Source organism: Perca fluviatilis, chromosome 10 (assembly GCF_010015445.1).
Source record: "Perca fluviatilis chromosome 10, GENO_Pfluv_1.0, whole genome shotgun sequence".
Lineage (NCBI taxonomy): Eukaryota > Metazoa > Chordata > Actinopteri > Perciformes > Percidae > Perca > Perca fluviatilis.
In genome coordinates, this window is record NC_053121.1 from 27,771,473 (window position 1) to 27,790,284 (window position 18,812).

Sequence of the window (18,812 nt, forward strand, 5' to 3'; positions counted from 1 at the left end):
AGCTAGAGTACCCGAGTTGGTTACTCGCAAAAACAATTGAGACATAGCCAGTAAAGTGATCCCGACTGGTCCTGGCTAACGCCGCCATTCTAACCCTGCTAACGTTACCGGGAGGACCAGGCAAGCGGGCCATGGCTGTTTACAACGTGTAGTTCCAACCCGGGGCCTGTTTCACAAAACCAAGATAAGGGATTAAGCCGGGATTTCCCAGTTCTCCTGGATGAATTAAGCCTTGATTCGGTTTCACGAAAGCGGAGGCACATAAATCACCATGGCGATTTATTCTGTACAGCTAGCCTGCTCCTGACCAGGCTAACAGTCAGGATTTATTTAATCCTGGAGCCTTTTCTGATCACCCAGCAGTGGTTTTACCCTATTGTTATTTTCAGCCTGGATTAAAATACAACAGGTGCATTTAGCTGTTTATTTAAGTACTGTTATTATTTAAAGTTGTGACCATTATTTTTTTATTTATAATTATTCATGTGACAGTCATTGTTACTGTTATATTGCTGTATGAAGACTGCTGTTCATATTGTTGTTAGAAGTTTGATGAATATATTATGGCAGTTGAGATAATTAGAAAAGGCTGATAAAATTTCATATGTGTTTTAAATGAAGTCTGTTACTAAGGGCATGCAATGCTGTACATTTCTATAGTTGACCAATGCACCTTGAATTATTTCAGTTGATTAATTTTTTTTTAATTCTTTAACAATAAGGATCATGTTTGTTCCACTTCCATGTGCATTGTATTTGGCATTCTTAGCACACCATTTATGTTGTCCAGTAAACTGGGACTATAATTTGGGAGGATTGTACAATTTTAAGAACATATCCTAATTGTACAATCCTCCCAAATGATAGTCTTAGTTCACTGGACCAGTAACTATCTAGTGATGTAGGCTACTGTACATTCATGGAACAACAGGGAGAGAACACCTCAATGGTTTTTGACCTTATATTTGGGGGTAAATAACTGATGAATATACTCTGTTCCATTCATGTTTACAGTGTGCATGGAATTTATCACTTAATTATCTTCATAGTTTCTAGATTTTAGAGTCCAATTTCTTCAGTGTCTTTATTTTCTATGTCCATATATACAGGGAGCAAGGCATATAATATGTAGAGAAGGAAACTCGGCCTCTATAAAAAATAAAAAAAATGAAACGCAAGAAAAAGCGTGGCAGATAGCGGACAGACTGAATGATAGTCTAAAAATATACATTTATGAAATACTGCTCTTAACTGAAACCATTCAATGAGTCACTGTCATTTGCAAAAACGAACAGTTGTACAATTTGCATTAAAAGCGAGCAGTGGAAGTTAATATGACTTAGGAAACTTATATTTTAGCCCATGAGAGAGATGGAGGAACAGAGTGAAAGAGATATTTACGCATCATATTCTAGCGTTGTAGAAAATTGATCTTCATTGTAACTTTCCTGAGTAACATTATCTTCTGCTTACTTTTAAGGCAAAGAGTACAACTGTTAATTTGTGAAAATGATTAGTAGCCTTATCCTTGAATGGAATGATTATAACGGTTTCAATTCAGAGCCGTGGTCAGTTAATGTATATATTTAGGCTACAATTACGCATTCAGTCGGTCCGTGATCATCTGCCTCGCTTTCTCTCGCTGTTTCATTACAGCGGCCGTGTTTCTTTTCTTTTTAAACAAATAATGTGTTTCACGTCGTCATACTTCCACAAGAAGCTGCTGCTCACTCTGTATAAAGTATGTACAATGCGTATTCTCCATGTTGGCATCAGTAAATCTGTGATCGACCTCGCGGTCTTTTGAGGAAAGCCGTGGACGTGCATTTATCTGAATTACTTCAGCCTGGCTTGACCTAGTCGCTCCTCCTCAGCCTGGCTTGGCCTTTGTGAAACGCACCAAGCCAGGATGCACAGATTAGACTAGGTCAAGCCTCGCTTTATCAGTTATCCTGGATTTATATATTCTGCTTTTGTGAAACAGGCCCCGGGTTGCCAGATATACCTGTAAAAACGTAAACCCAGCACGCTACAGCTGTAACGGTAGTACAGCCATGAAAGCAGCACACAAACGAACAGGATAAATGGAGATAGATTCTACCCGACCTAAAAAACAGTTGCGTGACCAGAGACGTAACAACCCCCTGGTAAATATTGTAGATGTATTTGAAAGATGGAGACAGCTTAGATCCCAAAAGGACGCAGAATTGGCTTATTTCCTCCTGAACAGGTGAGCATAGCTTCAGGCTAATTTATCACAGCCACTAGGGACGGGCATTTTATGTCATTTCAACATTTGTGTACTCACATTGAATTATATAGCTAGAGTACCCGAGTTGGTTACTCGCAAAACAATTGAGACATAGCCAGTAAAGTGATCCCGACTGGTCCTGGCTAACGCCGCCATTCTAACCCTGCTAACGTACCGGAGGACCAGGCAAGCGGGCCATGGCTGTTTACAACGTAGTTCCAACCGGGGGCCTGTTTCACAAAACCAAGATAAGGGATTAAGCCGGGATTTCCCAGTTATCCTGGATGAATTAAGCCTTGATCTGGTTCGTCCGAAAGCGGAGGCACATAAATCACCATGGAGATTTATTCTGTACAGCTAGCCTGCTCCCGACCAGGCTAACAGTCAGGATTTATTTAATCCTGGAGCCTTTTCTGATCACCCAGCAGTGGTTTTACCCTATTGTCATTATCAGCCTGGATTAAAATACAACAGGTGCATTTTGCTGTTTATTTTAAGTACTGTTATTATTTCAAGTTTGTGACCATTATTTTTTATTTATAATTATTCATGTGACAGTCATTGTTACTGTTATATTGCTGTATGAAGACTGCTGTTCATATTGTTGTTAGAAGTTTGATGAATATATTATGGCAGTTGTTGAGATAATTAGAAAAGGCTGATAACATTTCAAATGTGTTTTAAATGAAGTCTGTTACTAAGAGACATACAATGCTGTACATTTCTATAGTTGACCAATGCACCTTGGAATTATTTTAGTTGATTAATTTTTTTTAATTCTTTAACAATAAGGATCATGTTTGTTCCACTTCCATGTGCATTGTATTTGGCATTTTTAGCACAATTTATAGTTGTCCAGTAAACTGGAAGTAATTTGGGAGGATTGTACAATTTTAAGAACATATCCTAATTGTACAATCCTCCCAAATGATAGTCTTAGTTCACTGGACCAGTAACTATCTAGTGATGTAGGCTACTGTACATTCATGGAACCACAGGGAGAGGATACCTCAATGGTTTTTGACCTTATATTTGGGGGGAAATAACTGATGAATATCACTCTGTTCCATTAATGTAAGTGTGCATGGAATTTATCACTTAATTATCTTCATAGTTTCTAGATTTTAGAGTCCAATTTCTTCAGTGTCTTTATTTTCTATGTGCATATATACAGGGAGCAAGGCATATAATATGTAGAGAAGGAAACTCGTCCTCTATAAAAAATAAAAAAAATGAAACGTGAGAAAAAGTGTGGCAGATAATAGCGGACCAACTGAATGATAGTCTAAAAATATACATTTATGAAATACTGCTCTTAACTGAAACCATTCAATGAGTCACTGTCATTTGCAAAAACGAACAGTTGTACACTTTGCATTAAAAGCGAGCAGTGGAAGTTAATATGACTTAGGAAACTTATATTTTAGCCCATGAGAGAGATGGAGGAACAGAGTGAAAGAGATATTTACGCATCATATTCTAGCGTTGTAGAAAATTGATCTTCATTGTAAATTTCCTGAGTAACATTATCTTCTGCTTACTTTTAAGGCAAAGAGTACAACTGTTAATTTGTGAAAATGATTAGTAGCCTAAACCTTGAATGGAATGATTATGACGGCTTCAATTCAGAGCCGTGGTCAGTTAATGTATATATTTAGGCTACAATTACGCATTCAGTCGGTCCGTGATCATCTGCCTCGCTTTCTCTCGCTGTTTCATTACAGCGGCCGTGTTTCTTTTCTTTTTAAACAAATAATGTGTTTCACGTCGTCATACTTCCACAAGAAGCTGCTGCTCACTCTGTATAAAGTATGTACAATGCGTATTTCTCCATTTTGGCATCAGTAAATCTGTGATCGACCTTGCGGGTCTTTTGAGGAAAGCCGTGGACGCGCATCTATCTGAATTACTTCAGCCTGGCTCAACCTAGTCGCTCCTCCTCAGCCTGGCTTGGCCTTCGTGAAACACACCAAGCCAGGATGCACAGATTAGACTAGGTCAAGCCTCGCTTTATCAGTTATCCTGGATTTATATATTCTGCTTTTGTGAAACAGGCCCCAGGTCTCACGGCAGTTCGTGTAAATATCAACGTTATTCGTAATCTATTGATACGTGTTCACGGAGACGTTTTTCTCGTTTTTTACGTCTAAATGTCACGTTATTTTCTCGGGGAAAGGACGCTGGAGGCGGCCAAAAGAAGTTCCATAGCCCGGAGCCCGGAGCGAGCGCCAGGGCCGGGAGGGAGGGCGGCCGATTCGTGTTGTCCGCGCGTAAAAACCGAAAAACGTCTCCGTGAACACGTATCAATAAATTAAAATAACGTCACATTTACACGAACTGCCATGAGACCGCTGTTCAGTCGGCATGGTGGTGGTATTTTTAGCGTGTCGCTATTGTAATTCTAAGCCGAGGAAGTGTGCCTGACTGGCGGTGGAGGGTCGGTGAGGCTGTTGTGTTTTTAGCGGTTCATACTGTAATTTTAAGCCGAAAAAGTGTGTCTGTCAGTTGCTTTACAGAGCTCCGCGTGAGCACGGGCTTTTATGACTGTCAATATAGCTAGCATCTAACGTCAGCTACTCCGCTGTGCTGTGGAGTAATGTCTGGCTATGTGAGACTAGCATCTAACGTTAGCTACTCTGCTGTGCTGTGGAGTAATGTCTGGCTATGTGAGAAAAGCGTCTAGCAACATTGTTGTGAATGCTGCGGTCTCAGCCTGGCAACCCCCGTGAACTTCGAGTCTGGGCCATAGACTGTATATTATTAGGTCTGGGCAGGAGGGGGCGGGGGAAACGACTCTCCAGTATTTTGAATTGGTAGTGCAGTAACTATTTTAACCGCTAGCTGCCAGCTGACATACAATATTACATATTGCACCTTTAAATTTGGTAAGTATTCCTATTTGGAATTATTATTATTATTTAATGTTAATGTTAATGTTATGAGACTAACATGGTCATGTTCAGCCGATATAATATAATAATAACTAGGGCTGCACAATTAATCGAATTTTAATCACAATCTCGATTTTGGCTTCCCACGATCAAATTTGCGTGATCGAGCGATATTTAAAATGAGTCATAGAACGCTCCTTATCAAAGTTTTTGCAAAGCCACTCTAGCGCTCCATAAACCACTGTCTGATCACGTGCCTCTGTGAGCCAATCAGAGCTGTTCCCTGCCTGCACCGCACAGCTTAGTTTCTAGCTAGATGTAGACAGTCACAGAGGACAGAGTAACGGGAGGAAAATTCCACAACAGGTAGCAGTCGGTCATCATAAGCCGGACACAATGTTTACCAGTTTACCAGTAAACGCAACATTATGTCCTGTTGGTTTTGTTTTTCAGACAACAGCAATGACCATAGTGCTAGTTTGTGTCTGTTAGCTAATAGCTTTAGCAGCAGACTGTTTGACGTCCCGTTGTTGGAAATACAGTCACACTACACCGTTTAGCTGTCAGCATTTTAGCTGTGTTTAATCCAGTTACTACTGTGGCTAACAGTAGGCTAACGTTACCTGCTGTGTAACGTGTTATTAGTGTTTATGGTAGCTAACGGTAGGCTAACGCTACCTGCTGTGTAACGTGTTATTAGTGTTTACTAGCGTGACATGCAGCGATGTTTATGTTGCCTCTAATGTGGGTTTCGGAGCATCAGAGCGCAACGCAGACATGTAAGTAGCAGTGTAATGAGCCAATGAAATCCGCGTTGCTATTTCGTCAGGTAGATACCTTACGGCAAACATGCATGTGTGGAAAGCGGTCGCACAACAGCTGAAATGGCATACTCATTCACAGTATCCTTCAATAAAGGAGGAATGTAGCACAATATGGATGTAAAAGCAGTTATAATTAGCCTATGTGACAATAAAATTTGTTTTGTTTAAATCAACAAATAATCGTGATCTCAATATTGATCAAAATAATCGTTATTATCATTTTGGCCATAATCATGCAGCCCTAATAATAACCTAATTTATTAAAATATGACCAACAACTGATATAGTTGAAACATCTTTTTTAATGTAATAACTGATATAGTCCAAACATATTTTAATTCAATAAAAATATTCAATGTAAAAAGAAATTATTTAACAATTCCTTTAAAATTCTTCGAAATTTCGATTAACAATTCATCGAAATTTCATTTAAAATTCATCGAAATTTCATTTAACATTAATTTCATTTAATAATAGCCTAACACACACACAGACACACACACACACACACACACATTAATGTTTATACTCCGCAAGCTTTGCCCAAATGTATTTTTGGATCTCATGGTGACGGTTGGTTACAGGCTGAGGAGGTGGAATGAATTGAATGACGTGCTCAAATACGTACCAGATCATGTCCTCTCTAGTGGGCCATATGGCGGTTCACTCCTACACGCTGCATGCATCTAACTTGTACCTGAACTTCATCAATGGCAGTAGCCTATGATGCCTGGGTAGAGGTCTCCGTCATATTTTATTACACACCACTTTTCTATCACTTCTGGACCCCATTCAGTTTCTTCTGCTGTTGGTGGTGAGCTTGGTGTGGCAAAGCTGAAGGCCTTGGTGTTATAGCATGTGCACTGTAGAATCTTGTCTACAGTGCACATGCAGCTCACATCCCGGTACACCATCTCCCCAGGAGAGGTAGTGGCCACCTGGTGTATCCTCATAGCGGATGGGACTTGGGGGATGCCGTCTACCATGTTCTTCATTGCCCTGTCAATATACACTTCACTTATAAAGAACAGTTTAAGAGTGGTGTCTGTGTGCACCAAGGCCTCAAACAGATCCATTGCACTTTTGATGTCGCCAAGCGATCCGCACACCTCTTTACAACACCTCCAACCCCATTTGACGCCCCTTTCCCGTGTCTGGCCTCAAAAAAAGTCCACGTCCCAGATTGGAATCTGTTTTTGTGGAGGAGAGAGGTGAATAGATAAAGGTTCCCCTTCTGGCGGTACTGTGTGCAAGGTCCATCGCTAAAGAAATTAAAAACAGTGACCGCAGGAAAGACATTCTTGACATGAGACAGAATGATTCACCCTCGTTGATATTTGGGTTGACTGACTCCATGTAACTTTATGGTCATGTGGCGACATCTAGCGGTTTAAATGCAGCAAGAAACATCCACACGTTCTCGTCTCCACTCCCTTGACACGGTATCAAGTTATTCGGTGTAAATTGTTTTTGATTAATTTAACTAACATTAACATTAGATCACATTACAAACTTCCAAACCTAACTAATAAGTCTTAACGTTACTATGATTTATGTTGTTACAGACGCTTAACGGCTTCATAAAACCTTTCAGAATTTCACCGACCCCACATGCCATCTGAAATCCGTCTGTATAAAATAGGTTCAAATCGTTCAATTAGACGGCTGATTTGAGAAAGAGAAGACAAAAGTTATGGCAGCGGCGGGATTCGAACCCGCGCCCCCGAAGAGACTGGAGCCTTAATCCAGCGCCTTAGACCGCTCGGCCACGCTACCGTAGAGACAACGATGGTTAAGGACTTATTTGTATCCTATACACATGTCATATTTATATTACATTCACTTCCGTTTTGTTGACGTACACCTGGGCCACGTTCAGCCCATTGACTGTACATATTAACAGTCTATGGTTCAGCCCCGACAAAAAGTAGCAACATGTTTTTTTTAAACTGAAACGGGGTGCGTTTAACACCCTGTTGTGTGCGCAAGCGCTCTGCCTTTGTATTACCACGAGTTTACAGACATTGCTGATTGGGTGGGTATCACTTGTGACACAGTATAAACTAGAAGTTCTTTGGTATAAACGAGACACCCACCAAACGAGAAAAAAAAAACATATCTCAAAGCCGTTGCACACTAGCCTGACAAGCCAGGCCCCTGGCTGCAAAATAAATTTGCTGCCACTAGGGTGCGTCTAGATGTCTAGGCTAGTTGCACACCGTTCCGAGGAAAATATGTCGTTCAACACGGAAACCGTAGCAAAACAGTGCACACAGTTTTGAGATTGAATGTGCCCCTGGCTCAATGCAACAGCACTGTAAAAAAAATTCTACCTTCATGAAGATCATTTTCTTTAAACTGAATATTTAGTCTACCCTGATTGAGGTTGACAATATTAAAAACGCCACCAAATTGAATTGAATCAAAAACTTTGTAAAACAGTTTCAACTGAATATAACTTTATAAAAACTTAGGACTTATTGCAGGGTGGAGTTTTAATCAACTGCAGTAGTTTTAGCTAGGCGTACCTAATAAACTGTCATAGATTCTATTATAAACTGTTAACTGAGTGTATTTCTTAACTTCCCAAAGTTATTACCAATATGTACTAATCTTATGTTATGATATATTGTTGAGATTTGCAATGTGGCCACATTTACATAATCAATTATTCATTAAAAAAGGGCCACAAATCATTGTATAATATTTATTAGAAATTTAAAGTATAGCTTGAGGCAAAATAAAACATGCTTTCCACCCCAAACACCTCATTTTAAACTATTTGAGAATATAGTCAGCTTTAATCAGTCTAACAGTAGTACTTTGGTGTCAACACTGTTGTCAGATACAGAAATTCAAAATTGAGCTGTGTTCATTTAAAAAGGTTTCAGAGAAGAAAGGACAATAAAAACACAACACACCTCTAGGCAACATACTAGACATAGATAATGACATCACACTGTACAATATAAAAAAAAAAGTGGGTATGCATTTATACCCATCATAAAATGTGCCAGAATAACGGCAGTTTGAAGCCCATGGCAGTGAAACCAAAACATGCTGGCCCAGAGTCACTTGTGAAGGACAGATAAACACCCTCGGTGGCAGGCCAGGTGGACTCAGGATTTCTTGGTGGGGCAGATGGGGGGTAGGACTCTGCGGGAGTTGGCGCGCACCCATGGGTGATCAATGACACTCTGTAGTGAGAGACGATCAATAGGACTATGGCGAAGTAGCTTGCTGATCAGGTCCTGTGCACCGGCTGAGACGTTTTTAGGGAACTTTAAATCCACCTGCAAACAGTAAAATAGCATTTGTTAATTAAATCTGAACAATGACTGGTGCAGTAGAAACTATGACATTGATTAAGACCTTCCTCAGAAGAATATTTTCTGCTGTTGCAGAAAATTTAAGGCACAATGTGGTTGTGTGTCTATTGTATTAGGGATGCACAACCTTAAAGTTAACCTTTAGATGTTTAAATACCTTGGGATGTACTCATTGATGAATTTTAAACAATTATTTTCCAATACCAGCCAGTTGCATATTGAAAAAGGTATTCTACAGGGTTCACGGATTAAAACACTTATTTTCAAAAAAAAAAAAAAGTTTTCTGAAATCAGAGAAAAATAATAATGCCCAGATAAAAATACCCCGAAGACCAAATGGGTTTAAATGATTAACTGATCATCAGTTCATCATAGACAAGATTATGATTCAACAGAACAGATGTGGACCAACAGGATAAGCTCAACATTGCCCATTTACTGTTATTTTGCATTTGGTTAATTTAAAAGGATTGTTCCAGTCTGTTGCCAATTGGGTCTAATTTTGGCCATCATTTCTAACATAATGATAACATTGCTACAACAGACAAAGAAACACCAGGGGCCCGTTTCAGGAACGGGGTTTAACAAACTCCGAGTCTAACCCTGATCTCTGAGTTGATTTACCCTGAGATGGGAAAGTGAGTTTTCAGTTTCAGAACAGCGGATATGAATTGGTTCAATCACCATGGTAACAACCACAAACAAACAGGTCGGCGGAAATACTCATGCGCACATACAGCGAGTTTGACCATGTATTTCGTTAAAAAAAAAAAAGCAAGAGAGAATTTGCGTGGGAGAAAATTGGTGCTAGAGTAAATGCGTATATTCCAATATAGTGTATATCATATTTAATCATAAGTATAGCCTAATATTACTGGTGAAATGATATTGAACCTATAATCTATTTCATTTAGGTGCAATACTGCGGGCGAAAAAGTACTAGGCCTACTAATCCCAATCTGAAGTAATAAAGCTTCTTCATCAATGGGAACGTCGACAAAAGGAAATGCCACATTTTGATATATATAAAAAAAAAAAAAACTACTACTACTACTTTTTTTTAAATTCATGCACATAAACTGCGCTAAAATGCGCCTGATACAGACTGAATGAATGAGGAAATGAAAGAGGGATGTGTCAGCAGGCTGGGCTGGTGTCAGAGGGAGGAGACTGAGAGAAACTCGAGGTTTCTTGAACAAAACTTCCTCCCGACCAGGTTCGGTACACAGGCTCAGTTACCGTAGTAACTGACTGAGGTAAAGTTACCTCTCTTTCTGAAACAGAAAACCCAGTTTCCCTCATCTCATTGTTAAACTCAGTTTTCACTAAACCTGCTTTCTGAAACGGACCCCTGCATTCAGACGCAAACCACTTTGTTTGAATGAAAGTGGATTCTGTCAGATGTTTCTGCCAAACTTTCCTTTGGAAGAGCTTACATTACATTCATATTTGTCCAATTGGATATATCAGACACCCAACACCAACCTTCATAATTCTTTTGTATGTTTCTGAATGGCTGGCAGTTTCAAAAGGGGGGTTGCCAACCAAGCATTCGTAGCAGAGGACCCCGATGCACCACAGGTCCACCTTCTCACTGTGAGTGTGCCCCTCGATCATCTCTGGAGGGAGGTAGTCCAGTGTCCCGCACATTGTACGACGTCTGGATGGGTTTAAAACAACGAGGTGAGCAGGGAAAGCAGAGAAGCAGCAACAAGCAGATTCATGTGAAATGATACAGCGGTATTGAGCAGTGTCTGACAGAACCATGGTGCGCTGACATAAAAACTAAATGGCACTGTGGTTCCTCACCTTAGAGAAGGTGCATGGACGGACCAACCAAAATCGGCAATTTTCAGCTCTCCACGATAGCCAAGCAGCAGATTCTCCGGCTTGATGTCACGATGAATCACTTTCTTCTCATGGCAATACATCAGTGCATCGGATATCTCCTCCATGTACTGGAAATGTAGAGAGGTTGGCATTGGATCACAACAAGACTTTAACAAGAGTTTAAATCAAGTATTCAAGGGAATTAAAACAAGATTGTAGATGTAATCAAGTCCAGTGGTCTAACGGCTATTTTGAAAACCGGATACAGTGAAAATTTGCTAATTACCCTCCAACAACTTACAAATTAGTTTCACTGACAAAAACAGCACAAAAAAGCAGCAACAACTCTTACCGTGGCAGTACGCTGTTCATCAAATCTTCCACATCTTTGTAGCTCCTTGTACATTTCACCACGTGGGGCGTACTCAAGCACCAGGAAGACCCTCTTTCGGTCATGGAAATAATTGTAGAAGCGCAAAATGTTGGGGTGCCTAAGGACAAAACAGATTATGTTTTGAAGCAGCCTTTAAACTTTTTAACACAAAGTGAAAGGTATTTAAATCAAGCCTGTTAAAATTGAGTAAACAGAAGTAGAATTAATTTGTTATGGGATCTACTTGATAAGCAAAACGACAAGTTTGTGGAAAATGCACCTAGTTAGCCAATAGAGAAATTAAGTACTGTTTTCATGTAACTCACAGCACATCTTACCTACAAATAATGATTGTAAGCATTTGATAAGTGTTCCTGTAATCGTCAGTAGATGGTAGCAAATAGCCTGAAGGGAAGTTAGACCAAGAAGTTGCACTCAGGGACATTTTGCCCAGAAGTAAGGCTATCAAGTACTCCTTGGTTACTCTATGGTTAGTTTGAGGAAGGCCAATATATTATTTATGAAAATGTTCTTCAGGATACTCACTTGAGATGTGCCTGAATCTCAATCTCCCTCCTGAGTTGATGCTCCACACCCTCCTTCTCCATCTGTGACTTGAACAACACCTTCAGCGCCACGATGGTCTGCAGCTTCTTCACCCTCGCAAGGTAGACATTACCAAATTTGCCCTTCCCTAGTGGTCGACCGATGTCAAAGTCATCGATGGAGATTTTTCTGATGCAAATTATAAAGACAGATATGTTAATCACTTAGATGTATGAAACCTCTAAAAAAAAACAAAAACAAAAAAACAGAACTGGCTACGAACAACTTGAGAAGTACTAGAGAACATCCTTACTTTGAGGCTGCACTGGAGGACGAGCCTACACACTCTCTCCCAGGGCCTGAAAAATATAATATAATCAAAAACAGGCACATTTCTTTAGGTGTCAGGCTGTTTTCTGTGCGTGAGGAGGGTAATGTTACCTGTGATGGCATTTTTGTCCATCTCTGTTCGTGGCTTCACCTGAACACGCTGTGGACCTGCCACCATGCTTGGTGTTACTAACTAATACGTAGAAGCAAACACACAGAATTAGAAACACATTTTTATTTATTGGTTTTTTTTGTCTCCAGTCATAATAGTTTCCAATATTTTTTTTATACACATCAGCCAATGCTGGCATTCAGATTTGTCAGTGGTAGTACAATTGCTTGTGATCAAATGTTGCTTAAAACACAGCAGGCAAATTAACACATCTTTTTACAAATATTAGAGCTTACCGGTCGTTGGAAACCCCTGGGCTCATAATTTTCCTTATTCTGTAAATAAATACATACACCTCACATTAACATACATTTATGCTTATGTGTCTTTACTTGTCAGTGGCTTTTCTAGCTTTGAGTTGTATTTGGTATTTTAGACCATTTTTAAAGAATGCACAGTCAGCAAGCAGGAGGTTAAAGTAAGTTTGCACCAATTCATCCTGAAATAAATCAATATGGCATGGCCCACATTTCTTTTCTTTTTGGTGCAGCTGCTTTGCTCAATTTCTGTGCCACCTTTAATAGGCCAGAATGATGACTCAAAGTTGAGTCAGCAGTGCCCACCTTTGAGAAAATACAGTAAACATATTTTAGTACAATCTACAACAATACCGCAAAATATCTTCCATAGACTACGAATCAAAGATGTATAACGTTACATTAAATAAACAGTGGCAACATAAATTATATGATCTGCCTTGTTGTGAACTGGATGGCATTAGACTGTACAAGTGCTCCTTCTGGTCTGGTAACGTTATTTCAGTGTACATTTTCAGCACCATATTGTGCAAAGTGTGTCGTTGTAGTTCAATGTTTTACTAAATAAACCATGCTTTAACGCTCAATGATTGTTATGTTTTCAGTTACAGACTTGTAACATATTATCTAGTTAGTTTCAAGTGCTTCCGGTGGGCTCAGTTAGTACGTTTAGCTTACAACGTTAACGTAACTCCTTTCAAAAATGATAAAAAGGTTCAGTAGGCCACTGTTTGGGTAACTTGACGTTAGGCTAACGTTACCATTGGCCCCCTTGCCTCATGTTGGTGCAGGGAATACCTAGCCAACGTAATTCAGTTTAAACAACACCTGCTAATTTATATAATTCATTGTGAAAGTACGTTATATACTGCTTGTTATTCTTTTCAACACAAAACAACGTGGTGTCATGCTAAGTTAGCTTAGGAGGGTATCTGTTAACGTAGCTACCAAACCCAACGCTAACGTCAAACTCTTTGTCGTACTTAAGCATTATAACTTGCGCGTATATGAATCGTTCGTTGCACTCATCTGCTCAGTCTTATTTATCTATCATTGATTTAACAAACAAAAGTTACCTGCATCGTAGTGACAAAGTGTAGTTAGAACGTTTTAGTAAAGAAAGCCCAGCGTTATTTTGAACTTCTTCGGCCGCCAACGTTTTCAAAATGCTACCCTTGACGAACGCGATTGGTCGGGGTGCTACACACAGAGGGCGCCCATTGGCCGGGATTGTTGCAAGAGAAAACGTGTGATTGGTGTACACCGACGTTAGTCAGATGTCGGCCCGCCCTCATTTCTTATCTATTTTGTCAACTGTGTTTTAGGTACATTACTGTTGTTTTATGGTCAAATTAACTTAATCATATCTCCATTTACGTTTCCTAAAATGAATATGGCTATACCCGTGATGTCATGAACTTTTTAAAAGCCCTTTAGAACATCAGACAGGTCCCTAGAGTCTCACTCAAATATTAGCTCCACCTCCATGACCCCTTTGTCTCTGCTTCCTGTTGTGGTGTTGAGAGGTTGTTTTAATTGCCAATATCTAGAACTGCAACTAACAACTATTATTGTGAAATATTGTTAGTTGTGTTATAATGAGTTAAGTTGATATGGGCAGGCTTGTTGATCAACCACTTGATTTCATGAGAAGTCAGTCACAAGCAACAAAGACCTTTTTATGAAGTTCTTTAGAGAATGATGCAATTAATAATTAATTAACTAATACGATACAAAAAAGACAAATTATACTTAATGATGTAATGTTCGAAATAGGTTTATTGAAAACAATTTTTCATTTATAATTCTAAAGAAGGTTAAAATGATAATGGTTGGTTTGCAACAATGCAACACAATTCATGTCAATGACACAGATCTTCCATGTTTTTACTACTGACATTTACGTTTACCATTTCTGATTTTATAATTTCTAAAGATCGTACAGGAAAAAAATGGGAAAGTAAGGGAGAATTGGGACTTGATAAAGACTACTTTAAATATGTTATGCTGTTTTTCTGCAACACCAATACCAAACACTTGCTTGTATCAGATATATTTCATGATATATACATTGTTGAAAAGCAGTTAAGGAACAGGAAACAGGTGGATCATTGCCAGCAGCATGCTTCAGTTCTCTGCCTTTGTAGCTAGCACCTGCTTGTGTCTTTACACAGTGACAGTTGCCTATATTGTTTAACACAGTATTGTGTTTAAAGAGTATGTTTACTTTTGACCAAATATGATCAATGAATTTGGAAGTGAGACTGTCTACTGATTTACCTTGAGCCATAAATGTATCTACCGTCCAAACTGTTTATAATGCTGTAGCTCTAACTATAACATTTAGGGGTTCTCTGAAGCAAAGTTGCAAATCAAGGAGGCAAGACTGCTTTGTGGCAAGATTATTTTTTTTTCATCAATGTGATGAAGTATCTTAATTTGTTAGGTATTTTTTTTTAAATTAGCTGAATTGGCCAACAGGCATTCCTGTCTGGTTACTTTATCATTTGATTTTCAATTAAAAAAAAAAAAAAAAAGTACTATAGCACAATATATAGCACTTTTAAAGTAACATTTTATTCAAGTTTGATGAAAAATGATTTGAAAATATCCTTTCAAAACCAAAATGAAAGACATATACATATTAACCAAAAGTATGGCCCTGAATCATATGTAACATTTCTCTTATCTAGAAGCCAAAGATCTTTTGCACAGTTGACAACTGGGTTTCCTCCTCTGGTTATTGAAGTTGGCAGTTAAAAAAATATTTATGACATGGTCTGAATATCTGATTAATATCTAGAGCTGGCTCCAGAGAATTTGAGATATCCTATGAGCCCATGTGCGCTGGGCATAGTCATAAACATGACACAAAAATAAAAACATAAGTCATTCATTATACCCATAATGCTTCAATAAATTACATATGCCAGCCTGTGTGAAAGAATTGTATCTATATTGGCCACTTGTATACAGCAGTAGTAGAGACCTCATTTAGTCTGCATTGATCTGAACAGAGCAGTTGGTGAAAACTAGTGTGCAGGATGGCAGCAGGACAGCCAGTGAGCGACGCAAACTTGGAATGGGATCGTTCATGTCTAGTGTCTTGTTCTCATCATTGCTGTTATCTCCACCTGCAGCTTCCTCGTTGTCCTGCTCTTCTCCACCACCAGCACCACCACCCTCCCCCTCCACTACTGGTGGACACTGCCGAGGCTGGAAGATTACGTCCAAAAACTCCAGCTGGCGGAGCCCACGAAGCATCCTGCAACTCCGTACTATCTGCATCTCGCTAAGCGTGCAGGCCCATAGGCACAGACACTTCAGGTCCTTCAGCCGGCTGGCACAGAGCAAACCTGGCCCCACCTCCTTACCCCCAAGACTCAGTTCCTCCAGTCCGAGCCATCCTGCCCCCAGCCCCAGAGAGGCCATCTGTAACTGGTAGCCTTGCCGCCCAGTGATGCCTATTTCCAGAAACTTTAGCCTGGAAAGCCCTTCCACACCACAGACGCCGTCCTTAGCAGCACTGCTCCTGAGCCCGTTAGCCGTCACACGAAAGGTGTCACGCAGTTCCAAACGACTGAGCCTCTCCCATGATGTCAGACTCTGCAGATGCTGGTCCGTGAAAGAGGGCACGTTGTTAAGAACTAACCTCCCAATACCAATCCCTGATGGAGAGCCAAGGCCTTTTCCTTTCCGATCCCTTCCTTGCTGTTGAGCACCAACACTGGATGTGGCTTCAGATCTTTCTTGGGAACAAGCAGGTGAAGTAAGAGTCTGGTTGAAAAATTCACGAGGCAGCTCACACCCACGCAGCTCCAACACCTGCAAAGATGGAGGTAGGAGCTGGCAACTAGGCAGGCTTCGCAGGTCTGCGTGCAGAAGATAGAGCTTACTCAGGCGAGGGCACTTTGTAGACAAAGCTTTGAGCCAAGACTCAGAGAGAAAGGTGCCTCCTCGGGCAGAAAGCAGCAAACCGCGTAATCGTAGGCACCTTAGTCCACAACCTAGGTACTGACGTAGCAGGAGCCAAAGTGTGCGGGATGTCACCTAACACACAATGGACAGTCCATGACATGTGTGTGTTGGGGGATGAGGGGTCAGAAGAAAAATTATTTCTGTCAGTTATTGCATAGATATACAGAACCAATGTAAACCATGTAAAAGCATTTACTTCAACAGGGGCTTATGGACAGAGAAGCACATTTAATACACAAAGGGCCATTCAAAGTACTTCACAAAATTCATTGAAATTATTGAAAAGGAAATGCAGCATAAAACATTGACATTTAAATTAAAATGTTATAAACCGTTTAAAAAGAAATTCAAAAGATGAATTAGAGAAATAATAGAAGATAGGTAAAGGTGTGCAAGGTGCATAATGACGAGTGCTAAAGGTTCAGTCAAAGGTGGTGGAGAACATCAAAGTTTTTCTTCTATCTATAGTCAAATTCAGTTTCTTCTGGAAATTTGTTCCAGCTCTGTGGAGCAAAGTAACTAAATGCTGCTTCTGCATGTTTATACTGGACTCTGGGAACAGTCAGCAGACTGATACCAGATGACCTGAGAGGCCAAGTGGTTTCATATGGTAAAGACATTTAGAGATGCATTTTATGTATCAGAACTTTAACTTTTATTATATGAAACACTGGAAGCCAGTGCAGAGTATTGGAGTTAATGTGTTCAGTAGTCTTCATTCTTCGAGAGGCTCTTGTATTGTACATACTAAGATAATTTTCAATTAAATGGCTCCACAAAACCTGCAGATATTAGTGTATGGATGATCACATCAAGATCAATTCCTGATGCACATAAGTTTGCTTACTTTGTCTCAAAAGCCTGAAAAAAGGCCATATTAGCAGCAGCATTTTTAATGAACTAAAAGATTTTTTTCTAAAGACCTAAGAAATGAATATGTTGGACATTACTCCTTTGTTTCTTCTATGTTTTCAAGATTGTAGCATTCAGTCATTACTTTGATGCGACTGTCAAAGTTTAACCCTGAGATCCTGATGACAAGTTTCCTGACTTGGCTTTTAGTTCATAGACCCTCAGCCTTTCTTCTGTATCGCCAAACTTTACCACGTAAAGTCATTGCTTTTGGGGTTAATGGTACATATGATTTCCATGTATTAGCAATCGTATGTGTTGAGGGGCTGTTTAATCAGATTACATGCTGTGGCTATGTCCCCCAAATAAAATAAACACTAGCGTTACAAACTGTATGAAAGGATCAATTAAAAGAAAAAGCGTGTAGCCATACCACCAGTTCTTACCCCTTTCCATGCTGTCAGATCGACAAATCTCCACAGTCTTTGGTCTTTGACAAGGCGTTTCCATCTCTTACACACTCTGAAAAACACCGTAAAATACAACAAATAACTTCCTCATGTGACGTGAGTAACAACAAAGGCTAAGCTGAGTTCCACAAGACGAATAACTGGTAAAATACAGTCAGTAAAGTGAAATTCCCCTTACCTTCCGGCTCTGACGAGCTCTCGCACGCTCAAATACGACAACACATCAATTAAAATGTTTTCTGGAAAGTAGTCCAGCATGTTACAGGCTTTAAATTCATCCATTTTGTAAACAGAACTATTTAACCCTCGGACACGGACTGATATCCCGATGCACACAGGTTGCGCCTACATCAGCAATCCCCAGGAAACAGCAGCCTATTGACTGTAGGACCCATTGACTGTTAATGGTCAATGGGACCGAGCGGCAGTTTGCCGATTAAATCAAATATGCATCTTTATACTCAACATAGCGTGTCTCGGTTAAAAGCAGTTTTGCTTTCTGTAAACACCGCCAATGTATGACAGTAGAGCACAAAAGCGTTTCCCACAAAAGCAAAGCGTAAATATATTAGCGGTTCCTGCCGCCCTGCGGTTACCGAAAGAATTTCAGCACTCTCTGGGCGGCAGAGCAGGAACTGTGCACGTTCCCGTGAGCGGCAACCGCTTGTGATCAAATCAGCTTCCCCTCCGCCGCCTTCCCCAAATTGAA

The 18,812-nt window shown here is 40.0% G+C and overlaps 1 protein-coding gene and 1 non-coding gene across 4 annotated transcripts; both read right to left on the reverse strand.

Moving 5' to 3' along the window:
• Positions 1–7,660: 7,660 nt before the first annotated feature.
• trnal-aag lies at positions 7,661–7,742 on the reverse strand. The gene has a single exon. It is a non-coding gene; the product is annotated as a tRNA-Leu (tRNA).
• A 917-nt stretch (positions 7,743–8,659) lies between these two features.
• aurkb (aurora kinase B) lies at positions 8,660–18,739 on the reverse strand. Of its 3 annotated transcripts, XM_039813202.1 has the most exons (10): positions 18,282–18,739; positions 18,080–18,155; positions 12,783–12,821; positions 12,486–12,567; positions 12,358–12,403; positions 12,045–12,233; positions 11,478–11,616; positions 11,105–11,253; positions 10,781–10,955; positions 8,660–9,259 (listed from the first exon to the last, which is right to left on the reverse strand). In XM_039813202.1, the coding sequence occupies exons 1-10, from the start codon at positions 18,383–18,385 to the stop codon at positions 9,086–9,088; spliced, it is 1,173 nt and encodes a 390-aa protein (XP_039669136.1). In that variant the 5' UTR covers positions 18,386–18,739; the 3' UTR covers positions 8,660–9,085. The 3 variants fall into 3 exon arrangements, with proteins under 3 accessions (XP_039669136.1, XP_039669137.1, XP_039669135.1); XM_039813203.1 differs by lacking the exons at positions 18,080–18,155; positions 18,282–18,739 and adding an exon at positions 13,880–14,009; XM_039813201.1 differs by lacking the exons at positions 8,660–9,259; positions 10,781–10,955; positions 11,105–11,253; ... (3 more) ...; positions 12,486–12,567; positions 12,783–12,821 and adding an exon at positions 14,565–16,853.
• Between the last annotated feature and the right edge of the window lie 73 nt (positions 18,740–18,812).